Source organism: Scyliorhinus torazame, chromosome 17 (assembly GCF_047496885.1).
Source record: "Scyliorhinus torazame isolate Kashiwa2021f chromosome 17, sScyTor2.1, whole genome shotgun sequence".
NCBI lineage: Eukaryota > Metazoa > Chordata > Chondrichthyes > Carcharhiniformes > Scyliorhinidae > Scyliorhinus > Scyliorhinus torazame.
Window position 1 is genome coordinate 118,290,698 of NC_092723.1, and position 23,874 is coordinate 118,314,571.

Consider the following 23,874-nt stretch of genomic DNA (forward strand, 5'->3'; position numbering starts at 1 on the left):
CACTGCTGCAGTTAAGAGTCTCTTAGCATACTCTAGTGGCAAAAAACAAACATTGCAATGATACAATTCCACTGGGAAATGACGTTTGCACATTTTCTAAAACTCAGCAAAATTAGCAAGTTACCAACACTAGATCATTTTATCAGCACATTCTTTCAAACAGATACATTTCTTATAGTCATGCTTGACTACCTATTTCTACCCGTAGTCTCTGCCTTTGTAATGGAAGAATTGACTATATGTTCGGCTGTGCCACTAACCTATGGCAGAGGAATAGTTACCACTCCACATATTTGTGATGTGAAGATGCCGACGTTGGACTGGGGTGAGCACAGTAAGTAGTCTTACAACACCAGGTTAAAGTCCAACAGGTTTGTCTCGAATCACCAGCTTTCGGAGCACAGCTCCTTCCTTCACCTGAGGAAGGAGCTGTGCTCCGAAAGCTAGTGATTCGAAACAAACCTGTTGGACTTTATCTGGTGTTGTAAGACTTCTTACTGTGCACATATTTGTGCAGAGACCAAAATGATGTAATGATGTGAACGACAAATTAAAAATTGACTGCAAACATTTAAATTGGTTCAATGGTTCACCTGGATTCTGTGCCATTCTAAATAATAATTGCAAGTCAACAACACAGGAATGGAGCAAGGAACTAAGGACTATATAAATCATTAACATGTGCTGACAATTACTTTAATTACTCATTATCCGATACAAGAGTTGTATCACCTCAACAGGAAAAACTTGAATAAACTATACTTTACAACAAAACTGCTCACTGAACCAGCAATACGTTAAACCAGTACTTCACACAAAATGAATCATTCAATAAATCTTATAAAACGATTTTGCCAAGTTTTATTGATCAATAATTATTCATAATATAAAGAAATATTCATATTTTAAATCAGCAGGTCATTTGCTTTGATTATTTTATTTAAAGTTTGACATGTGGCGCCCGTATTTTTTTTTAATTAAATATTTTATTGAAAGTTTTTGGTCAACCAACACAGTACATTGTGCATCCTTTACACAATATTATAACAACACAAATAACAATGACCTATTTTATAAACAAAAAATGAATAAATGATAAATAACAAAAATGAAAACTAGCCCTAATTGGCAACTGCCTTGTCACAAGTAACACTCTCCAAAAATATAATTTAACAGTCCAATATATAATTATCTGTAGCAACGACCTATACATACTATACAGTATATATTAACAACCCTGAGAGTCCTTCTGGTTCCTCCTCCCCACCCCTCCCCCCCCCTATCCTGGGCTGCTGCTGCTGCCTTCTTTTTCCCATTCCGTCTATCTTTCTGCGAGGTATTCGACGAACGGTTGCCACCGCCTGGTGAACACTTGAGCCGACCCCCTTAGGACGAACTTAATCCGCTCTAGCTTTATAAACCCCGCCATGTCATTTATCCAGGTCTCCACCCCCGGGGGCTTGGCTTCTTTCCACATTAGCAATATCCTGCGCCGGGCTACTAGGGACGCAAAGGCCAAAACATCGGCCTCTCTCGCCTCCTGCACTCCCGGCTCTTGTGCAACCCCAAACATAGCCAACCCCCAGCTTGGTTCGACCCGGACTCCTACTACTTTTGAAAGCACCTTTGTCACCCCCATCCAAAACCCCTGTAGTGCCGGGCATGACCAAAACATATGGGTATGATTCGCTGGGCTTCTCGAGCACCTCGCACACATATCCTCCACCCCAAAAAATTTACTGAGCCGTGCTCCAGTCATATGTGCCCTGTGTAATACCTTAAACTGAATCAGGCTTAGCCTGGCACACGAGGACGACGAGTTTACCCTGCTTAGGGCATCTGCCCACAGCCCCTCCTCGATCTCCTCCCCCAGCTCTTCTTCCCATTTCCCTTTTAGTTCATCTACCATAGTCTCCCCTTCGTCCCTCATTTCCCTATATATATCTGACACCTTACCATCCCCCACCCATGTCTTTGAGATCACTCTGTCCTGCACCTCGTGTCGGGAGCTGCGGGAATTCCCTCACCTGTTGCCTCGCAAAAGCCCTCAGTTGCATATACCTGAATGCATTCCCTTGGGGCAACCCATATTTCTCGGTCAGCGCTCCCAGACTCGCGAACTTCCCATCCACAAACAGATCTTTCAGTTGCGTTATTCCTGCTCTTTGCCACATTCCATATCCCCCATCCATTCCCCCCGGGGCAAACCTATGGTTGTTTCTTATCGGGGACCCCCCCAAGGCTCCAGTCTTTCCCCTATGCCGTCTCCACTGTCCCCAAATCTTCAGTGTAGCCACCACCACCGGGCTTGTGGTGTAGTTCCTCGGTGAGAACGGCAATGGGGCTGTCACCATAACCTGTAGGCTAGTCCCCCTACAGGACGCCCTCTCTAATCTCTTCCACGCCGCTCCCTCCTCCTCTCCCATCCACTTACTCACCATTGAAATATTAGCGGCCCAATAATACTCACTTAGGCTCGGTAGTGCCAGCCCCCCCCTATCCCTGCTACGCTGTAAGAATCCCTTCCTCACTCTCGGGGTCTTCCCGGCCCACACAAAACCCATGATGCTCTTTTCAATCCTTTTAAAAAAAGCCTTCGTGATCACCACCGGGAGGCACTGAAACACAAAGAGGAATCTCGGGAGGACCACCATCTTAACCGCCTGCACCCTCCCTGCCATTGACAGGGATACCATATCCCATCTCTTGAAATCCTCCTCCATCTGTTCCACCAACCGCGTTAAATTTAACCTATGCAATGTCCCCCAATTCTTAGCTATCTGGATCCCCAGGTAACGAAAGTCCCTTGTTACCTTCCTCAACGGTAGGTCCTCTATTTCTCTACTCTGCTCCCCTGGATGCACCACAAACAACTCACTCTTCCCCATGTTCAATTTATACCCTGAAAAATCCCCAAACTCCCCAAGTATCCGCATTATTTCTGGCATCCCCTCCGCCGGGTCCGCCACGTATAGTAGCAAATCGTCCGCATACAAAGATACCCGGTGCTCTTCTCCTCCCCGAAGTACTCCCCTCCACTTCTTGGAACCCCTCAACGCTATCGCCAGGGGCTCAATCGCCAGTGCAAACAATAATGGGGACAGAGGGCATCCCTGCCTTGTCCCTCTATGGAGCCGGAAATATGCAGATCCCCGTCCATTCGTGACCACGCTCGCCACTGGGGCCCTATACAACAGCTGCACCCATCTAACATACCCCTCTCTAAAACCAAATCTCCTCAACACCTCCCACAAATAATCCCACTCCACTCTATCAAATGCTTTCTCGGCATCCATCGCCACTACTATCTCCGTTTCTCCCTCTGGTGGGGCCATCATCATTACCCCTAACAACCTCCGTATATTCGTGTTCAGCTGTCTCCCCTTCACAAACCCAGTTTGGTCCTCGTGGACCACCCCCGGGACACATTCCTCTATTCTCATTGCCATTACCTTGGCCAGGACCTTGGCATCTACATTTAGGAGGGAAATAGGTCTATAGGACCCGCATTGTAGCGGGTCCTTTTCCTTCTTTAAGAGAAGCGATATCGTTGCTTCAGACATAGTCGAGGGCAGTTGTCCCCTTTCCTTTGCCTCATTAAAGGTCCTCGTCAGTACCGGGGCGAGCAAGTCCACATATTTTCTATAGAATTCGACTGGGAATCCATCCGGTCCCGGGGCCTTTCCCGCCTGCATGCTCCTAATTCCTTTCACCACTTCTTCTACCTCGATCTGTGCTCCCAGTCCCACCCTTTCCTGCTCTTCCACCTTGGGAAATTCCAGCCGATCCAAGAAGCCCATCATTCTCTCCCTCCCATCCGGGGGTTGAGCTTCATATAATTTTTTATAAAATGTCTTGAACACTCCATTCACTCTCTCCGCTCCCCGCTCCATCTCTCCTTCCTCATCCCTCACTCCCCCTATTTCCCTCGCTGCTCCCCTTTTCCTCAATTGGTGTGCCAGCAACCTGCTCGCCTTCTCCCCATATTCGTACTGTACACCCTGTGCCTTCCTCCATTGTGCCTCTGCAGTGCCTGTAGTCAGCAAGTCAAATTCTACATGTAGCCTTTGCCTTTCCCTGTACAGTCCCTCCTCCGGTGCTTCCGCATATTGTCTGTCCACCCTCAAAAGTTCTTGCAGCAACCGCTCCCGTTCCTTACTCTCCTGCTTCCCTTTATGTGCCCTTATTGATATCAGCTCCCCTCTAACCACCGCCTTCAACGCCTCCCAGACCACTCCCACCTGGACCTCCCCATTATCATTGAGTTCCAAGTACTTTTCAATGCACCCCCTCACCCTTAGACACACCCCCTCATCTGCCATTAGTCCCATGTCCATTCTCCAGGGTGGGCGCCCTCCTGTTTCCTCCCCTATCTCCAAGTCCACCCAGTGTGGAGCGTGATCCGAAATGGCTATAGCCGTATACTCCGTTCCCCTCACCTTCGGGATCAATGCCCTACCCAGCACAAAAAAGTCTATTCGCGAGTAGACTTTATGGACATAGGAGAAAAACGAGAACTCCTTACTCCTAGGTCTGCTAAATCTCCACGGGTCTACACCTCCCATCTGCTCCATAAAAAGTACCTTGGCTGCTGCCGGCCTCCTTCCAGTCCTGGACTTCGACCTATCCAGCCCTGGTTCCAACACCGTATTAAAATCTCCCCCCATTATCAGCTTTCCCATCTCTAGGTCCGGAATGCGTCCTAGCATCCGCCTCATAAAATTGGCATCATCCCAGTTCGGGGCATATACGTTTACCAAAACCACCGTCTCCCCCTGTAGTTTGCCACTCACCATCACGCATCTGCCCCCGTTGTCCGCCACTATAGTCTTTGCCTCGAACATTACCCGCTTCCCCACTAATATAGCCACCCCCCTGTTTTTCGCATCTAGCCCCGAATGGAACACCTGCCCCACCCATCCTTTGCGTAGCCTAACCTGGTCTATCAGTTTCAGGTGCGTTTCCTGTAACATAACCACATCTGCCTTAAGTTTCTTAAGGTGTGCAAGTACCCGTGCCCTCTTTATCGGCCCGTTCAGCCCTCTCACGTTCCACGTGATCAGCCGAGTTGGGGGGCTTCCTACCCCCCCCCTTGTCGATTAGCCATCACCTTTTTCCAGCTCCTCACCCGGTTCCCACGCAGCTGTATCTCCCCCAGGCGGTGCCCCCCCGCCCATCCTCTCCCATACCAACTCCCCCCTCTCCCCAGCAGCAGCAACCCAGTAATTCCCCCCTCCCACCCACCCCGCTAGATCCCCCGCTAGCGTAATTACTCCCCCCATGTTGCTCCCAGAAGTCAGCAAACTCTGGCTGACCTTGGCTTCCCCCCGTGACCTCGGCTCGCACCGTGCGACGCCCCCTCCTTCCTGCTTCGCTATTCCCGCCATGATTATCATAGCGCGGGAACCAAGCCCGCGCTTCTCCCTTGGCCCCGCCCCCAATGGCCAACGCCCCATCTCCTCCACCTCCCCCCATCACCACCTGTGGGAGAGAGAAAAGTTACCACATCGCAGGATTAGTACATTAAACCCCTCTTTGCCCCCCACATTCGCCCCACCACTTTGTTCGAACGTTCTTTTTAATAACCCGCTCATTCCAGTTTTTCTTCCACAATAAAAGTCCACGCTTCATCCGCCGTCTCAAAGTAGTGGTGCCTCCCTCGATATGTGACCCACAGTCTTGCCGGTTGCAGCATTCCAAATTTTATCTTCTTTTTATGAAGCACCGCCTTGGCCCGATTAAAGCTCGCCCTCCTTCTCGCCACCTCCGCACTCCAGTCTTGATAAACGCGGATCACCGCGTTCTCCCATTTACTGCTCCGAGTTTTCTTCGCCCATCTAAGGGCCATTTCTCTATCCTTAAAGCGGAGGAATCTCACCACTATGGCTCTGGGAATTTCTCCTGCTCTCGGTCCTCGCGCCATCACTCGGTATGCTCCCTCCACCTCCAACGGACCCGCCGGGGCCTCCGCTCCCATTAACGAGTGCAGCATCGTGCTCACATATGCCCCGACGTCCGCTCCCTCCACACCTTCAGGAAGACCAAGAATCCTCAGGTTGTTCCTCCTTGCGTTGTTTTCCAGTGCCTCCAACCTTTCCACACATCGTTTCTGATGTGCCTCCTGCGTCTCCGTCTTCACCACCAGGCCCTGTATATCGTCCTCATTCTCGGCTGCCTTTGCCTTCACGACCCGAAGCTCCCGCTCCTGGGTCTTTTGTTCCTCCTTTAGCCCTTCGATCGCCTGTAGTATCGGGGCCAACAGCTCTTTCTTCATTTCCTTTTTGATCTCTTCCACACAGCATTTCAAGAACTCTTGTTGTTCAGGGCCCCATGTTAAACTGCCACCTTCCGACGCCATCTTGGTTTTTGCTTGCCTTCCTTGTCGCTGTTCTAAAGGATCCACTGCAATCTGGCCACTCTCTCCTCCTTTTTTCATCCGTATCCAGGGGGGATTCCCTTCTGGTTTACCGCACAGTGTTTTTAGCCGTCAAAATTGCCGTTGGGGCTCCTATCAAGAGCCCAAAAGTCCGTTTCACAGGGAGCTGCCGAAACGTGCGACTCAGCTGGTCGTCGCCGCACCCGGAAGTCCGTGGCGCCCGTATTTTAAAACCACTCTGCAAGATGTGAACACACGGGACAATTTTACCATTCCATAAAACTGAATCAACCTTTTACTTCATAGAATCATACAGAATGAGGCCATTTGATCCATCGTGCATGAGCCAGCTCCCTGAAAGGTTATCAATTAATTATCAACAACCCCTGTTCTTTCCCACAAATGTTTATTTTTTATTATTCATCCAATTTCCTTTTGAAAATTAACACTGGATGTGCATCTCCTCACCATTTCAGGCAGTGCATTCCAGAATGTTATACTTTGCCAATAAATTCTTTGTCAAATTTTACAAATAATCTTAAACCTGTGACTTCTGGTTACTTAACTCTTGCAAGTGGAAACTTCTGCTTTCCATCTACTATGGAAACCCATGATAATTGCTTACTAAACTTTCTTGCTATGATGAGCATAATCCCAAATTTCCGGGACCTGATGGTCTCCACCCTAGGGTATTAAGGGAGGTAGCTGCAGAGATAGTGGATGCATTGGTTATGATATTTCAAAATTCCCTGGACTCTCCCGGTGGATTGGAAACACATTAATGTGGCACCCCTATTCAAAAAGGGAGAGGCAAAAAGTAGGAAACTATAGACCGGTTAGCTTGGTATCTGTGGTGGGGAAGTTGCTGGAATCAATCATTACAGAGGAGAATGACTGAACATTGGAAAGACAAAGTTCAATCCACCAAGGCAACATGGTTTTATGGAGGATGAGTCATGCTTGACAAACTTGCTTGAGTTCTTTGAGGACGTAACCAGCAAGATGGTTAATGAGGAAGATTCGGGGTAGATTACCAGATTCAATTGAGAATTAGCTGACTGACAGAAAGCAAAGGGTTGGGATAAATGGGTCCTTCTCTGGCTGGCGAGCGGTAACTAATGGGGTACCACAGCGGTCACTCCAGGACCACAACTGTTCATAATCTGTATAAATGATCTACAAGCAGGGACAGAGTGTAACACAGCCCAGAATTTACGGATGATTCTAAAATAGGTGGGAAAACAGGCAATGAAGAGGAGATAAAATTTTACTGAAGTATATAGATAGGCTAGGAGATTGGGTCGAATTTTGGAAGATGGAGCTTAAGTGGATAAGTGTGAGGTTATCCATTTTGGCCAAAAAAATAGAAAGGAGGGCAGCATGGTGGCGCAATGGTTAGCATTGCTGTCTCACAGCGCCAAGGTCCCAGGTTCGATCACGGCTCTGGGTCACTGTCCGTGTGGAGTTTGCACATTCTCTCCGTGTTTGCGTGGGTTTTGCCCCCACAACCCAAAAAAGATGCGCAGGGTAGGTGGATTGGCCGCGCTAAATTCCCCCTTAATTGGAAAAAATGAATTGGGCACTCTAAATTTATTTTTTAAAAGAAAAAAAAAAATAGAAAGGAAATTAGCTGAATGGTAGCATTGTGGATAGCACAATTGCTTCACAGCTCCAGGGTCCAGGTTCGATTCCGGCTTGGGTCACTGTCTGTGCGGAGTCTGCACATCCTCCCAGTGTGTGTGGGGGTTTCCTCCGGGTGCTCCGGTTTCCTCCCACAGTCCAAAGATGTGCAGGTTAGGTGGATTGGCCATGCTAAATTGCCCTTAGTGTCCAAAATTACCCTTAGTGTTGGGTGGGGTTACTGGGTTATGGGGATAGGGTGGAGGTGTTGACCTTGGGTAGGGTGCTCTTTCCAAGAGCCAGTGCAGACTCGATGGGCCAAATGGCCTCCTTCTGCACTGTAAATTCTATGCTATGATAACAGACAACCAATCACCCAGGACTGCTGCCAGTTCTATTCAGTTAGTTTGCATTTCTGGAGATTTAAAAATGTTAAAAGCTTTCTGATATATTTCATTTCTGAATTACAGAAAGATTCTGAATACCTCAGAGCATTCAAATAAAACATACCAATTGAAGGTATGATCATTGATTACAAGAGCTGAGAAAGTTCAATGCTCTGTTTGCGCTTGCTGAGCAGTTACTGTTGACCGCAAACCACTTTGTCCTTTTATACAAATATTATTTTATACCCAAACAAAGCGACTTCACGCAACCCAGAGGAAATGATAGCGACTGCAGTTATATAAATAACTTAACCGACAGATCTTCAGAATTACCTACCCCTTCTCTATTGCTGTCAGGAAGCTACAGGATGTGATTGCAATTCTTAACCACCAAGTGGGGGCATATGCCCTTCCTCTATTCAATTATTGTCCTTTTGTAAGGTGTTGTATGCTTAAATAATACATTATCAATTATTTATGCAGCCATCAATAGGTTGAGGTTTTGTTAATAGTACATTTCCTACTTTGTATTTGTGAAGTCAGGAAGTGCTGTTGAGGCTGGGGAGATGCGCTAAATGGAATGATGGTTTCTGGGATCAATGACCTAAACTCAGAAACACACTGCAAATTGGTCAAATTTACAGATGGTAACTGGGAAAGGGGAAGGGAAGAACAGTCATTGAAACCAAGGGAGTGGAGAAAATCCCAGACATTTGTAGACCATAACAGAAGTATTTCAATGCAGGAAAATGTGAGGTCTCATATATTGAAAAAAAAAGGGCAAACATATTTAATGAGTGTTGAACTAGTTAATGCAGGAACTCTGAGAAATCTAGAAATAGGAGGAGATACAATACTGTCCATGACAAGATATTGCCTCCTGAGGCAAGGAAATAAATAAGAATTGGTACATTTATCATGGTTTAAGTGTCCAGTAACTAATATGGGAGTAAGAGATAGAAGTTCAGAAATGTAGTGCATCAATATTCTCTGCAACAAAGTGCTAGGATGCCATTTTTTTGCCATGCTTCCATTTAAATACAGATGTTAAATGCGTTTTCAAAGGGAGGGCAAAAGTAGACAGGCTCTAGTAAACGGAGAAAACACGTCAATAGCAGCTGATGAGGTCAACATTAGAAGTAGGTCGGGCAGCACGGTGGCGCAATGGTTAGCACCGAGGTCCCAGGTTCAATCCCAGCCCTGGGTCACTGTCCATGTGGAGTTTGCACATTCTCCCAGTGTTTACGTGGGATTTTCCCCCCCCCAACTACAAAATGCACAGGATAGGTGGACTGGCCATGTTAAATTACCCCTTAATTGGAAGAAATGAATTGGGTACTCTAAATTTAAAACAAAACATTAGAAGTAGGTCATGTCTCAACTGAGGAATTAAGTATACTGCTTGCGAGAAGCTAAAGTCTAGTGGGGGGAAAAATTTAAAATAAAGGGATTTATTTCCCCTGATAGCTTACTTACTTCTATCACTCTGTTCAATTAGCCGGTTGCAATATTCAAACGTCTTCTCCCGCAGACGCTCTTTAGGGGGCATCAAACGACTTGATGTCGAGGAAGCAGAAACCATTGACATTACAGAGCTGTCTAACTCTGATTTTTCATCTACAAAAAATCAAGTTCAATCAAGCAGCAGCATTTCTAAACTGTTCAGGTCAAATCAATTAATTATGGTGAAGTGAGAATATAGGAAAAGCAACAGACTTAGTAAAAGCATTTGGACAAACACAAAGTTACTAGCGAATATCCAAGTTGTAACATTCTAGCAAACAATCACAAAAGGAAACAAAACCAAACAAAATTTCTTAAAGTCAGTGGGCTGGATTATCCGATTTTGAGGCTATGTCCCCACGCCGGCGTAGGAACGGCGCAAAACGGCCACCGATTCCCAGTTTTGCTGGGGGGCTAGCAGGACAGCAGCGTAGAGCACCCGGCTCTAGCTGCCGATACGGCCTGGAGAATTGCTGGGTCCATGGCCGTGCATGCACACAGCAGCGGCCTGCAGTGGCCGCACCGTGCTTCATGGCGGATGCCACTCGCGGACCTGAACCGCAAAGTAGTCCCCCCCTTCGGTCAGCTCGCCCGTCCCGGATCGCCCCACCACAGTGCACTCAGCCTCGAATAATGTCCCCCCTACCCGCGGATTTGCCCTCCTGCGACTGTGGCGGCGCTGGATTGAGTCTGCAGCTGCCACGTTGAGTTCCCGACGGGTGAGACCACACGTGATCCACGCTGTCAGGAACTCGGCTGGGTGGGGGCGGAGCATCGGGGGGCGGGCCTCAGGCCTCAGAGTACACCTCTTTGGAAGGGCAGAGTATCACTGATGCGGCGGCGGCGGCCCCCGATTCTGTCGGGAATTTGGATTCTCCGGCCCGTCGACGAATGCAGTTTCGGAGTCGGCGACCGGAGAATCCAGCCCAGTACTTTGTAAATCTATCTAAACCCAGATTAACCATGGGTTAATCATCACTTTGGACTAAACTGCTTCCTGCTCCATTGATCCACCTGTATTCTGTCCATGCGTATTCTCATTTTCTGGCTCTTTGGAACACTGTCAAAGATTTGTACATGGATTTTTGTCTCCTCACTATAAAACTAGACTATAACTCTAATAATAGTTCAATTCAAAAGAAAAATTGATAAAAGGTGGACAGATCAATCTTGCAGCTATAATCGAGAAAGATGAACTATGAGCTACTTCTGGACACAGGCCACTTTTGATAGTCTAAAGGCTGAAACTTTTCCAAAGTTAAATCAGTGGATGATGCAGTTTTTCCTAAAGGAACCTTTGTCCATCACTTGCGTAACTTGGGTTAATGAGCACAAGGTGATGATGCAGTACCTCACTTCTGAATCATAGAATTTACAGTGCAGAAGGAGGCCATTCGGCCCATCGAGTCTGCACCGGCTCTTGGAAAGAGCACCCTACCCAAGGTCAACACCGCCACCCTATCCCCATAACCCAGTAACCCCACCCAACACTAAGGGCAATTTTGGACACTAAGGGCAATTTATCATGGCCAATCCACCTAACCTGCACATCTTTGGACTGTGGGAGGAAACCGGAGCCCCCGGAGGAAACCCACGCACACACGGGGAGGATGTGCAGACTCCGCACAGACAGTGACCCAAGCTGGAATCGAACCTGGGACCCTGGAGCTGTGAAGCAATTGTGCTATCCACAAGGCTACCGTGCTGCTATAAACTAAGTTGCAGTGCCCAAGCCAAAGCAGCAGTCTCTGCATTCAGGTGCACTCCCAATTACCATATGGAAAAGAATGTCCTTTGTCTTTCTTACTCCCAATGGTTTCCTTTGGAATCCGAGTAGTGAGATCTGTGACCAATGACATAGTTAGCCCCTGTCGTTTAGAGTCACGACATCCTTCACAGGTGAGAATTGTTTCAATATAAAATGGCATTGTGGACGGCAATCAAAGAGAAAATACTAACATCTGTGCTCATGATTAACCATTCATAGTGTGAAACTTGACAGCATGGTCAATTTATTTATGACAGTATAGCTGCCAACTGAGGTTTTAATTACTCCAGAGGAACTAAACACCACCGTTTCCAGTAGCAAAGCAAAACTGATGGCAAAAACTACATAAGGCACAGTGGTTAGCATTGCTTCCTCACAGCACTAGGGACCCGGGTTCACTTCCAGCCTTGGGTGACTGTCTGTGTGAGTCTGCATGTTCTCCCAGTGTCTGCGTGGGTTCCCTCCGGGTGCTCTGGTTTCCTCTCACAGTCCAACGATGTGCAGGTTAGGTGAATTATCAATGCTAAATTTCCCCTTAGTGTCCAAAGATGTGCAGGTTACGTGGGGTTGCGGGGATAGGGTGGGGGAATGTGCCGAGGTAGCGTGCTCTTTCAGAGGATTGGTGTAGATTTGATGGGCCAAGTGGCCTCCTTTCTACACTGTAGGAGATTCTATGATTCTCTACCATCAGCCATTTTATTCTGGCCTGTTACCTTCAGGAACCTTCTTCCCATGGTCATTAGGAACAGGAGAAGGCAACTAAGCCCATAGGGTATGCTCCACCATTCAATTAGATCATCGTTGATCAGCACCCTGGGCGGCATGGTGGCGCAGTGGTTAGTACTGCAGCCTCACAGCGCTGAGCACCTGTGTTCGATCCCGGCCCCGGGTCACTGTCTTGTGTGGAGTTTGCACATTCTCCCTGTGTCTGTGTTGGTCTCACCCCACAACCCTAAAGATGTGCAGGGTGGATGGATTGGCCACGCTAAATTACCCCTTAATTGGATTTTTTTTTTTTTTTTTAAATCAGCATCCCACCTACAATTTCCCCTCTTCACTCCATAGCCCTTGATACCCTTAACGTCACAAAAATCTAACAAGGATATAACTGAACCTTTAATGTTTTTACAGCAATCATGTTTATTTCCAGATTTAAAAAAATTAAAAATGAATTTTCAAACTCCCATGGTGAAATTTAAATTTACTGGATTATTAATCCACATCCCTTGTTTACAAGTAATGTGAAAAATACACCAGGATATTGTATCCATTATACCATTCCACAACTGAGTCACTCAACTAAAGAAATGACCCCCATCTAAATTAAGCAAACCTTTATTAGTTTCAGCCAATCTCGCCATAAACAGTCAAATTTGCCAAGCGAGCCAGATTGCATTGCAGAATTTTCTCTAGTCAATGTCCCTTTAGTGTAAAAAGGTGCAATGCCAGCATCAGAAAGGCACTTTACATAGGATAACTCTGATTGGGAGTTTCAACCCCCAGGAGGTTTTCCTACCCAGTTAAACAGTTTTTTTTTTTTAAATTCTCCTCCAATATCTTTAGAACTAAAACAAAGATTTACCGGGGCACACGGTAGCACAAGTGGCTAGCACTGTGGCTTCACAGCGGCAGGGCCCCAGGTTCGATTCCCGGCTTGGGTCACTGTCTGTGCGGAGTCTGCACATTCTCCCCGTGTCTGCGTGAGTTTCTGCCGGATGCTCAGGTTTCCTCCCACAGTCCAAAGGCGTGCAGGTTAGGTGGATTGGCCATGCTGAATTGCCCTTATGACCAAAAAGGTTAGGAGAGGTATTGGGTTACGGGGATAGGGTGGAAGTGAGGGCTTAAGTGGGTCGGTGCAGACTCGATGGGCCGAATGGCCTCCTTCTGCACTGTATGTTCTATGTATCTATGTAAGATCAAAAGTTCACTTTTTTAAAAATGAGGTTTCTCCCAGGTTTGTTGTTAAAATTAATCTTTAATTCCCGGAGCTTTGGCAACCCTAACTGAACCATGCTTGTAAGTTAAAAGAAAACTGCAGTGATGATACTGTATTTGAATCTGGTGGTAGAAATATTTTGTTTCATCTGGCAGATAAAATGGCAACAAAGTTTAAACCATGTAATTAAAAAAAAATTCTTAGCGTTTATGGAACAGATAATCCTCGAACAGAGTCAAACAAGAAAACCGAATATTGAGCACACAGCTTCACTGGGGAAAGGCACATACAGATATTGCACAGCAGATCCATCTCTAAAGAGAGAAAATATTTGGGTGTGCACCTTCCTTGGAACCAAACATTTCTCTACGCAGAGGCTGAGGTCTGCGGTGCACTTTCAGATTTTCATTTGTTAATGCAATTCCCACAAACTGAATCAGAGGTTTGTGTCAACTTACCTGCATCATTGCTGTTGCCTCCGCTTTCCCCGAAGCACTGCAGCCACTTTCTGATCATGGAGAAAGAGTGCATATTGAGCCACTGGTCCTCAGTGTAATACTGGCCAATGGAAAGTACAGTGAAGAAATCACCTGCTACTGCTCCATCCACCTCGAAAATGGAAGCAGGCTAACCAAGAGAAAAATGAACAACACTGTTAATGCTAGATAGCCTAAAGTGATTCACCTACTTTTCTTCTTCCTCTCTTGAAGATATGGACACCTTATTGGAAGCCATAGTCATCTGCAAATCTCCACGTCATTATTTTTGCCAAGTGTGAGCCCTCACACTGATTGTTTGCAGATTATGCAACAGGCTGCATCACAAACTAGCCTGATCTTGTCTTTATCCAATGACCACATATGCATGTTCCAGCAGGGTGCACTGGATAGTAGAGAAGTTAACAGGGGGTCAACAATAAGTCCCATGCTGTAGCTAACAACTCATACAACCATGGATTGAACTTGGGCACTTCCTTCCCTACATGGCTTAGCTAATCACTTGAGAAGTTTGCTAAGTCATCAGGGGAAACTGAACTATTTAAACAGATTAATTAGGGAACTGCTAACCCACAATACTTTGCTTCTTAATGCAAGGACAATTAACAGTGAAATGCAAAAGAATATAGAAGCTGATGTGACCATTAGATCATGTTAGAATGGTGCTATACAGCAAGTGCCCAGTGGAGGACCTGACACTCAGTTGTGTAAAAGTTGTCATTCAAAAGGGAGTGGGTGGGAGGCATATACAACAAATCAAACAGATTTGGACCACACATCTTGATTCTCTCAAGTATATCCTTATGGCTAACTACAACCACATTGGAAAAGACTTGCATCCCATCCCAGTATCTCAACTAGGTGGAACACAGAAGAAAGGAGAACAAAGTTACCTATCCCATCCCACATATTTGTCACAAACAGGGAATCAGCACTACTGAAGACTATTGCAGCATAACAAGCAGTGACTATTTTGTTAACAAATCTGCTCAGTGTGCAGTCATGACAAACACAATTCTCTGCTCCTGCCGGCAGTATACGCTGCTCTTGGGTTTCCCAGCAGCGTGGGGTGGTTACAATGGGAAATCCCATTGACAAGAGGAGGGAGTAGAGAATCCCGCCAGCAGTGAACGTTGCGCCGCCAAGAAACAGGCAGCTGGGGAACGCAAATTCCCGCCCAATATCTTACGCCAGTCTTTAAAGGGTTACTGCGAAGACTAACATAGTAATACAGACATTAAGTGTGACAGCTACTTTCAATTACCTGCCGTGATCTTGGACTAAAGAAGCCTCCAGAAGAAAGGGGGACGCCCTGCAGTGTACTTGCATACCGCAGCCAATCAACAAACTTCTTACTAACAGCATTCACCTGCTCTGTTGGAAAGAAAAAGCAAAATTACTGAGCCCAACAGGAATCTGATAATGGAGTCCAGCAGTGTACATAACTTCACAGGGCACTGTGCTTGGAATTTCTATTTTCACACAGCTTGGAACCATATACTATATTGGGTATATACTTCTCGATTTTTTTCTTCTTGCTACACAATGATTTCACCCCTCCTTCACTTAAAACATTTTGAAAAAAGTATTATACTGGACCAGATTGGTGGGAACTGTTTGCTCATTCTAAACACCTAACAACTGTGCTACACTTAAATAAGGGCAATTATAAAGGAATGACGGCAGAGTTGGCTGGAGTGGACTGGGAGAGGAGTTTAGCAGGAAAGACAGTTGATCAGCAATGACAATTGTGGAAGCTAAGCACAACAAGAAGTTAGCAGAACAATAAGAAGTTGCAGCTCTTCAGGTTTTTAAAAATAAAAATGTTTTCTATCTCTACTCACCGGGACATCTGGTTTCAGAGCTGGAGAATACTTGGCAAGCACTCAGTGTCGGTCAAGTACTCCGCGAGAGATCACTGTCCATGTGGAGTTTGCACATTCTCCTCATGTCTGCGTGGGTTTCGCCCCACAACCCAAAGATGCACAGGCTAGGTGGATTGGCCACACTAAATTGTCCCTTAATCGGAAAAAATTAATTGGGTACGTACTCGAAATTATTTTTTAAAAAGTACTCCGCAAGTCAGGCAGACCATGAGCCTGATGGAGATTGACGTTCCATCATTCAACTCCACCTGTGTGCTTCAACAGCAATTTACACTTATGTTGTAAACTGTTTCGAGGTAAACCGTTTCGAGGTACATAACAAGAATAAAATATTTTTGACACTGAGCCACAGAAGGAGGAATCAGGAAAGGTGACCTAAAATTTGATCAAAGAGGTACAGTTTTAAGGAGCATTTTAAAAGAGCGACAGAGATTTAGGGAGGGAATTCCAGAGTTTACAGAGTATGCAACTGACAGTACAGCAACCAGTGGAGCAATTAAAATTAGGGATGTGTAAGCAGCCAGACTGGAAGAGCACAGACAGCTAAAAAGCTTGTCGGGCTGGAGGAGGCTAAATTCAGAAAACAGTCTCTCATTGCACAGTGTAAAGATTTCCATGTCCTACATCATCCACCCTTACGGCCTCGGAGGTTGCCATTCAATGCCATTTTTCACAAAACCACGTATATTACATGCTGTGGACCCATTCTTCAAGGGGTATACAAGATGCAGAAAAATATTTTAAACAACAAATGGGAGTCTTTTGTCCTGGCGGTTTTGCACTCAAGTCAGTGTTGAAAGAGATGCGGTGACTGTCGCCAAACCGCTACCAACGGCGTTCGAAATCAGGGCAGGGTTGAATTCCTTTCAGCTTCCTCCTTCCCCGAGATGAAACGCTCTCTGCTCACATGCTCTAGAAAAGTAGTGAGACCAAAACTGGTGAAGAGAGAGAGTGGATGAAAGGATGGGGAGACTGCAGGGAGAAGGTCACATTTCCCAGCACAGCCCAATTGCGCCAATGCACTGCATTCCCTTGAAAAGCAATTTCAGTTGAAACTGCCTCCAAATTGAATTAAATCACACCCCTTTTACACTTATCAGTTACAGTCCTTCTTACTGTTCCTTCTATACCCCGAAGCAATTTATTTTAAAGTTATTTGTAATAAGGTTTTTTGTTTGATTCTCCAAAGAACTACAACAGAAACACATGAAAGTGTGCACAAAGAACTGTCATGTTCCTGTACTCTGGTATTGTGCTTCTACTGCAGCCCACTGCTTCTGTAGAGGGGATATGTAGGTTACAAAGCAAAAGGATATGACAGCATTACAAGGCATCTATTTAGGCAATGACACTCGGAGTGTGAAAGGAAGGGACAGAGTGAACAAAAATAAGAAAACAGAAACAAATGAGGTCAAAAAGGGGGGAAAATGATAATAAGGCAAAATTAATGGTTCTTTACTTAGATACACGTAGCAATGGGCGTGGTGGCACAGTGGTTAACACTGTTGCCTCACAGCGCCAGGGAGCCGGGTTCAATTCCGACTTTGGGTGACTGTCTGTGTGGTTTATACGTTCGCCCCATGTCTATGTGGGTTTCCTCCGGGTGCTCCGGTTTCTTCCCACGGTAGATTGGCCATGATAAATTGCCCCTTACTGTCCAAAGGTTAGGTGGGGTTACGGGGATGGGGTGGACCCAGGTAGGATGCTCTTTCAGAGAGTTGATGTAGACTCGATGGGCCAAATGGCCTCCTTTTGCACTGTCGGGATTCTATGAAAATAAATGAATTAACGGCACAAATTGGGGTTAATGGGTATGATCTTATGAGAGGGATGTGATTACAGGGAGATCAAAACTGGTAACTAAACATTCAGGGGCATGTGACTTTTCATAAGGACAGGTAGGAAGGAAAAGATGGTGGGGTAGCTTTGTTAGTACAGCAAGAAATTATCTTGGACCGGAAGATGTAGAATCCATATGGGTGGAGGTAAGAAATAATAAGGGGAAGAAGACACTGGTGGGAATAGTCTATAGACCCCCAAAAGTAGACGGAAAATAAATCAGGAGTTAACAAAGGCATGTAAAAAAACAGTAATTTAATCATTGGTGACTTTAATCTTCATATAGATTGGGGAAACCAAATTGGCAGAGGTAGCCATGAGGAAGAATTGATTGAGTGTATTTGGGGCAGTTTCCTAGAACAATATGTTGTGGATCCAACCAGGGATCAGACTATTTTGGATTTGGTAATGTGTAATGAAGCAAGTTTAATAAACAATCTCAGAGTAAAAAATGCCTTAGGAACTTCCCCTAGGAAGCAGTGACCCTAACATGGTAGAATTTAGCATTCAATTTAAGAGTGAGAAACCAGAGTCAGAAACAACAGTGCTACACATAATAAGAGCAATTATAAAGGAATGAGGGCAGAGTTGACGGGAGTGGACTGGGAAAGGAGTTTAGCAGGAAAGTCGGTTTATCAGCAATGGCAGACATTTCTGAAAATAGTTCATGACTCACAACAAAAATATATCTCAGTGAGGAAGAAGGATTCTAGGAAAGGGATAAATCAACCATGGTTAACTAAGGAAGTGAAGAATAGTATTAAACTGAAATAAAAAACAGAATTTGGCAAAGATTAGTGGATTGGGAAAATGTTTTAAGAACCAACAAAAGATCAGGTGCAAGCCCCAGAGACTGGACTTATAAACATTGGTTTTGTTTGCTATGTTCTGTTTTCACACATTAGACACCTGTTTTCATCTGCCATTGTATGTAAATAAGTTAGTTTTTCGACCTACACATGTAAATACTTTCACATATGCCACAGAAAAACATTTCAAAGGGGGAGATGTCATGATATGCAGACGGTCTGGCGTATCTTTCAGTTATAGTTGCATCCAGTTGCAGCCCGTGTTACCTCAGTGTGCTTAACACGACAAGGGGCTTTTCACAGTACCTTCATTGCAGTGTTAAGGTGAGCCTACTTGATAATCATAGAATTTACAGTGCAGAAGGAGGCCATCTGACAATAAAGATTCTTATTAATAAGAGCCCATGGTGTTGGGGGCAGTACATTAGCATGGATAGAGAATTGGTTAACTGACAGAAGTCAGAGTTGGGATAAGAGGGGCATTTGGTGGTGGCGGTGGTGGTGGTGGCGGCGGTGGGGGGGGGGGGGGGGGGGGGGGGGGGGGGGGGGGGGGGGGGGGGGGGAGAGAGAGAGAGAGAGAGAGAGAGAGAGGAGAGAGAGAAGAGAAGAGAAGAGGAGACGAGACGAGACTTCCGGTTAGGATAGTTACATGGAATGTGAGGGGGTTGTTGGAGGGAGGTGACACAACTTGGCGGAGGGGACCCACTTGAATTTCTTTTGACTCTCAGGAAGGTGAAGGTTCAGCTGAAGGGGATGAAGGAAGGGTTTCACAATTCATGGGGGCTGTTTATTATGCACTTCCGAGAATTGGCTGCCATTGAACATTAGGGAGGGGGGGGGTCGGCGGTATTGTTGTCTTTGGTAACACTGTTTACGGACTGAATGTTAATTTGATTTTTACCTGGAATGTACGGGTGGATGTTTTGGTCTGTATATTGAGCGGGGTGAGGTTTGTGTGTGGGGGATTGTTATTGTATTTGTTTTTGTTTGTTTTTTCTTTGGTTGTTTATTGATGAAAATGTTGAAAATGAGGAAAATAAAAAGAATTTTTAAAAAAGTATGTTCAAGGCTGAGACAGATATTTAATCAGTAAGGGAATAAAGGAATCAGATCAGCCATGATCTCATTGGATGGAGAAGCAGACTCAATAGGTTGCGTAGCCTACTTCTGCTCCTATATCATATGGTCTTGATTAATTTGAAAGTCATTTTTCACTGATGTTCATTGGAATAGGCAAGTTAGGCAGCCTAGATTAGTCTGTTATAATGGGTTTGCATTCATTATAGGTGCAAGGGAAAGTTTATTTGGAAACTGAACTGCTTCAAAAAGGGGAAGACAATATAGCATTTACAAAGCAGGTTGACATCTGAGCTTGTTACAATCATCAGGGAAGTAGTATTGAACAAATTGTTGGGCCTACGGGCTGACAAATCCCCAGGTCCAGATGGGCTTCACCCCAAGATCTTGAAAGAATTGGCTAATGAGATTGGGTAGCACGGTGACACAGTGGTTAGCACTGCTGCCTCAGGGCGCCGAGGTCCCAGGTTCAATCCCGGCTCTGAGTCACTTTCGTGTGGAGTTTGCACATTCTCCCCGTGTTTGCGTGCTTGTGGCCCCCACAACCCAATAGGTGCAGAATTGGTGGATTGGCCACGCTAAATTGCCCCTTAATTGGAAAAAATTAATTGGGTACTTTAAATGTTTTTTAAAAATTAATTAATGATATAGTTGATGCTTTGATTTTAATTTTCCAAAATTCACTAGATTCAGGGAAGGTTCAATTAGATAGGAAAATAGCAAATGTAACTCCTTTATTCAAAAAGGGAGATAGAAAGCAGGAAACTACAGACCAGTTAGCCTAACATCTGTTATGGGTAAAATATTAGACGCCATTATTAAAGATATTATAGCAGGGCACTTGGGGAATAATCAAGGCAATCTGGCAGAATCAACATGGCTTTGTGGAAAATAAATCATGTTTAACCAATTTATTGGAGCTCTTTGAAAGCTTCACATGTGCTGTGGATGAAGGGGAACAGGTGGACGTACTGTACCTAGATTTCTAGAAGGCATTTGCAAAGGTTATCGCAGGAAATAAAATGTCATTGCGTAGTGAGTAACATGGCATGGATTGAAGATTGGCTGGCTAACAGGAAACAGAGTGTAGGCATAAATAGGTCTTTTTTTGATTGGCAGGATGTGAAAAAGATGTGCAACAGGGATCAGTACTGAGGCCTCAACATTTTACAATTTATATAAATGACTTGGATGAAGGAACTGAAGGTAGATTTGCTGACGACACAAAGATAGGACAGTAAATTGTGAAGATGACGTAAGGAGGCTACAAAGGGCCATTGATAGGCTAACTGAGTGGGCAGAAATCTATCAAATGGAGTATCTTGTGAGCAAATATGAAATTGTCCATTTTGGTAGGAAGAATAAGAAAGAAGCTAATCATCTAAACGATAGAGATTGCAGAGCTCTGAGGTGCAGAGGGATCTGGGTGTCAAAGTGTGTGATCACTAAAGACTAGTCTACAGATACAGCAAGTAATTAGAAAAGCTAAATAGAATGTTGTTGATTATTGCGAGGGGAATTGATTAAAAATGTAGGGAGGTTATGCTTCAGGTGTATAGGGCATTAGTGAGACCACATCTAGAGTGCTATGTACAGTATTGATCTCCATAGTTTAGGAAAAATGTAAAAGCGTTAGAAGCAGTTCAGAGAGGTTTACTAGACTAATACCATGAATGAGCAGTATGTCTTATGAGGAAAAAGTGGAGAGGTTTGGTTTGCATCCACTGGTGTTTTGAAGAGTAAGACGTGACTTGATTGAAATCTTCACAGTTCTGAGGGGTATTGACAGGGTGGATGTGGAGCAGATGTTTCCTCTTGTCAGAGAATATAGAACCAAGGGTCAATTTTTAAAAATAAGGAGTCGCTCATTTAAGACAGAGATGAGAAATATTTTCTCTCAGAGGGTTGTGAGTCTTTGGAACTCTCCCTTAAAAGGCAGTGGAAGCAGAATCTTTGAATATTTTTAAGGCATATCTAGATAGATTCTTGATTAACAAGGGGGGGAGGAGTTATTGGGGGTAGGCAGGAATGTGGGATTGAGGTTACAATCAAATCAGCCATCATCAAACTGAATGATGGAGCAGACTCGAGGGGTCGAGTGGCCTACTCGTGCTCCTAATTTGTTTGTTCGTATGAGTTTCATAGAACAAAAATTCCTTTTGGGGTGTTTGTTGTTATCAGTATAATCCAACATCACACCTGCTAAACTTACCTTTATTGAGAGTTGCAGGTGCAATGTCAAGGACCTTGGATAAGATGGGCAGAAGAAGCCGTGAACATTGACCTTCAGCTTGGCGGGATTCTAGCAGTTTCAGAACACGACTGCACACAGCTTCAACTTCATTTGTTTTACTGCCCTACAAGGGGGAATTGCAACTGTTAGGTTTACTTCTATCAGCTTCACTCTTCTTTCAACTCACATTCACTACCACAGCAGAGGTTCACGCATCCTTTCACAACTGGAAAACCATAAAATCTGCTGGATAACTAATTTGAGGAGGGCTGCTTCTCCCTCCCAACAAGAGTCAATCCATGAGCTCCACTAGTCTCATTACAGGGTTCAGTCAAGAAAAGGTAAAGATACCTAAACAAGTATCTCAGGGACTCAAAATTCTTATGAATTAAAAAGTTTCCTGGAATTAGTAATTTAGAATACGAATTAGGTGGAAAAATACAATATCGACTGATCAGTGTTAATCTGATCTGTCTTCTTAACTCCCAGAGCACTAAGAGGAAAATTCAGGTCAACCATTACACCAATGGTTATGGGAAAAGCATGATGCAAACTATAAGGATCCCAGGAGGGTGGCTCAGTGGTTAGCACTGTTGCTTCACAGCGCCAGGGTCCCAGGTTCGATTCCCGGCTTGGCTCACTGTCTGTGCGGAGCCTGCACGTTCTCCCCATATCGGCGTGGGTTTCCTCTTGGTGTTTCGCTTTCCTCCCACAAGTCCCAAAAGATGTGCTTGTTAGATGAATTGGACATTCTGAATTCTCCCTCGGTGTACCCAAACAGGTGCTGGAATGTGGCGACTAGGGGATTTTCACAGTAATTTCATTGCAGTGTTAATGTAAGCCTACTTGTGACAATAATAAAGATTAACGTACTGATACCTGCAAGGCCTCTAGCAGTTTGTCACTGGTGTGGTGCACATACCCAATACATGTGTTGAGATTCATTTTGAGACAAGTGCTATATACGTGAGGCAGTCAGGGTTGTGTTGTTCGCATCAGGGGTCAGAGTACTCTCAGGGTCAGTCAGACGCCCAGAGCCACACAGGCAGGTTAGAGAGCAGAAAGTGATCACACTGAGCCTGGACTGAACGATTTGTGTGGCATCTTACATCTATTTATTAAATATACTATAGAACAGTTATATAAAACCCAATACCATTGGCTTATTGTTCAAAATATTCTCAGGCTAGAATCTGAACGGAGATGTTGTTGCGAGATCGGTATTCCATTTATCATGAGAGCTACCATGAGCTAAGCTGCTAACATTTTATTTATTTCAAGAATTCATTCAGCAAAATTTCACTTTTTTTGCTGCTTTATGACAGAAAGGTTGAGAACAGTTGTTCAACAAAGACAACCAAAAATATAGCACAATGCCACACTAGACCTCGGTGCAAAGCATCATGTGGCAGGAACTGTGCATTAGGTGTTATTTTAGGGACTGCGGGGTCCATGTACATGAACCTTTCAACAGATATTCAAAAATAAAGTTTCAAATTATTTGTTGGGGTTTCTGGTCCATATAGTTTTTACTTCTCTTATAAGGTGCTAATGTTCGGGTCCAAGCTCCATGGGTGCTAAATCCCTCCTCCCAGTAACCCACCCAAGTGGCCATTCTGGACATGTCAGCTTAGACAGTGAGTTCTGGCAGGGCATTTGACTACAACCAAGCCTAATCCTGCCTCGCCCAATATTCATACATGCATGAGCTTTTTTAGCAACAGTCACTTGGCAGAACGTGGGATTGGGAACCTGGGTTGCTTTGTTTGGTGAATGCTGCAAATGAAAAGTTAGTTTCTATCATTCTCGTTCATAATGTTTCACACGGAACCTTGTGGAAAAATTGTGAGAGAATATATTGTACTATTTAAATGGAGAGAGATTGCAGAACTCAGTGGTGCTAAGGGATCTGGATGTCCTGGAACATGAACCACAAAACGTTAG

General features: G+C 45.0%; 1 protein-coding gene across 2 annotated transcripts in view; it reads right to left on the reverse strand.

Moving 5' to 3' along the window:
• Nucleotides 1-23,874, reverse strand: part of ap5z1 (adaptor related protein complex 5 subunit zeta 1) — a 96,237-nt gene that overhangs the window by 59,877 nt on the left and 12,486 nt on the right. For both annotated transcript variants that reach the window (XM_072480952.1, XM_072480953.1), the window contains exons 4-7: nt 21,910-22,054; nt 15,351-15,460; nt 14,048-14,216; nt 9,859-9,999 (exon numbers count right to left, since the gene is read on the reverse strand). In XM_072480952.1, the coding sequence (XP_072337053.1) occupies nt 9,859-9,999; nt 14,048-14,216; nt 15,351-15,460; nt 21,910-22,054 (565 nt within the window). The remainder of the gene's footprint in view (nt 1-9,858; nt 10,000-14,047; nt 14,217-15,350; nt 15,461-21,909; nt 22,055-23,874) is intronic.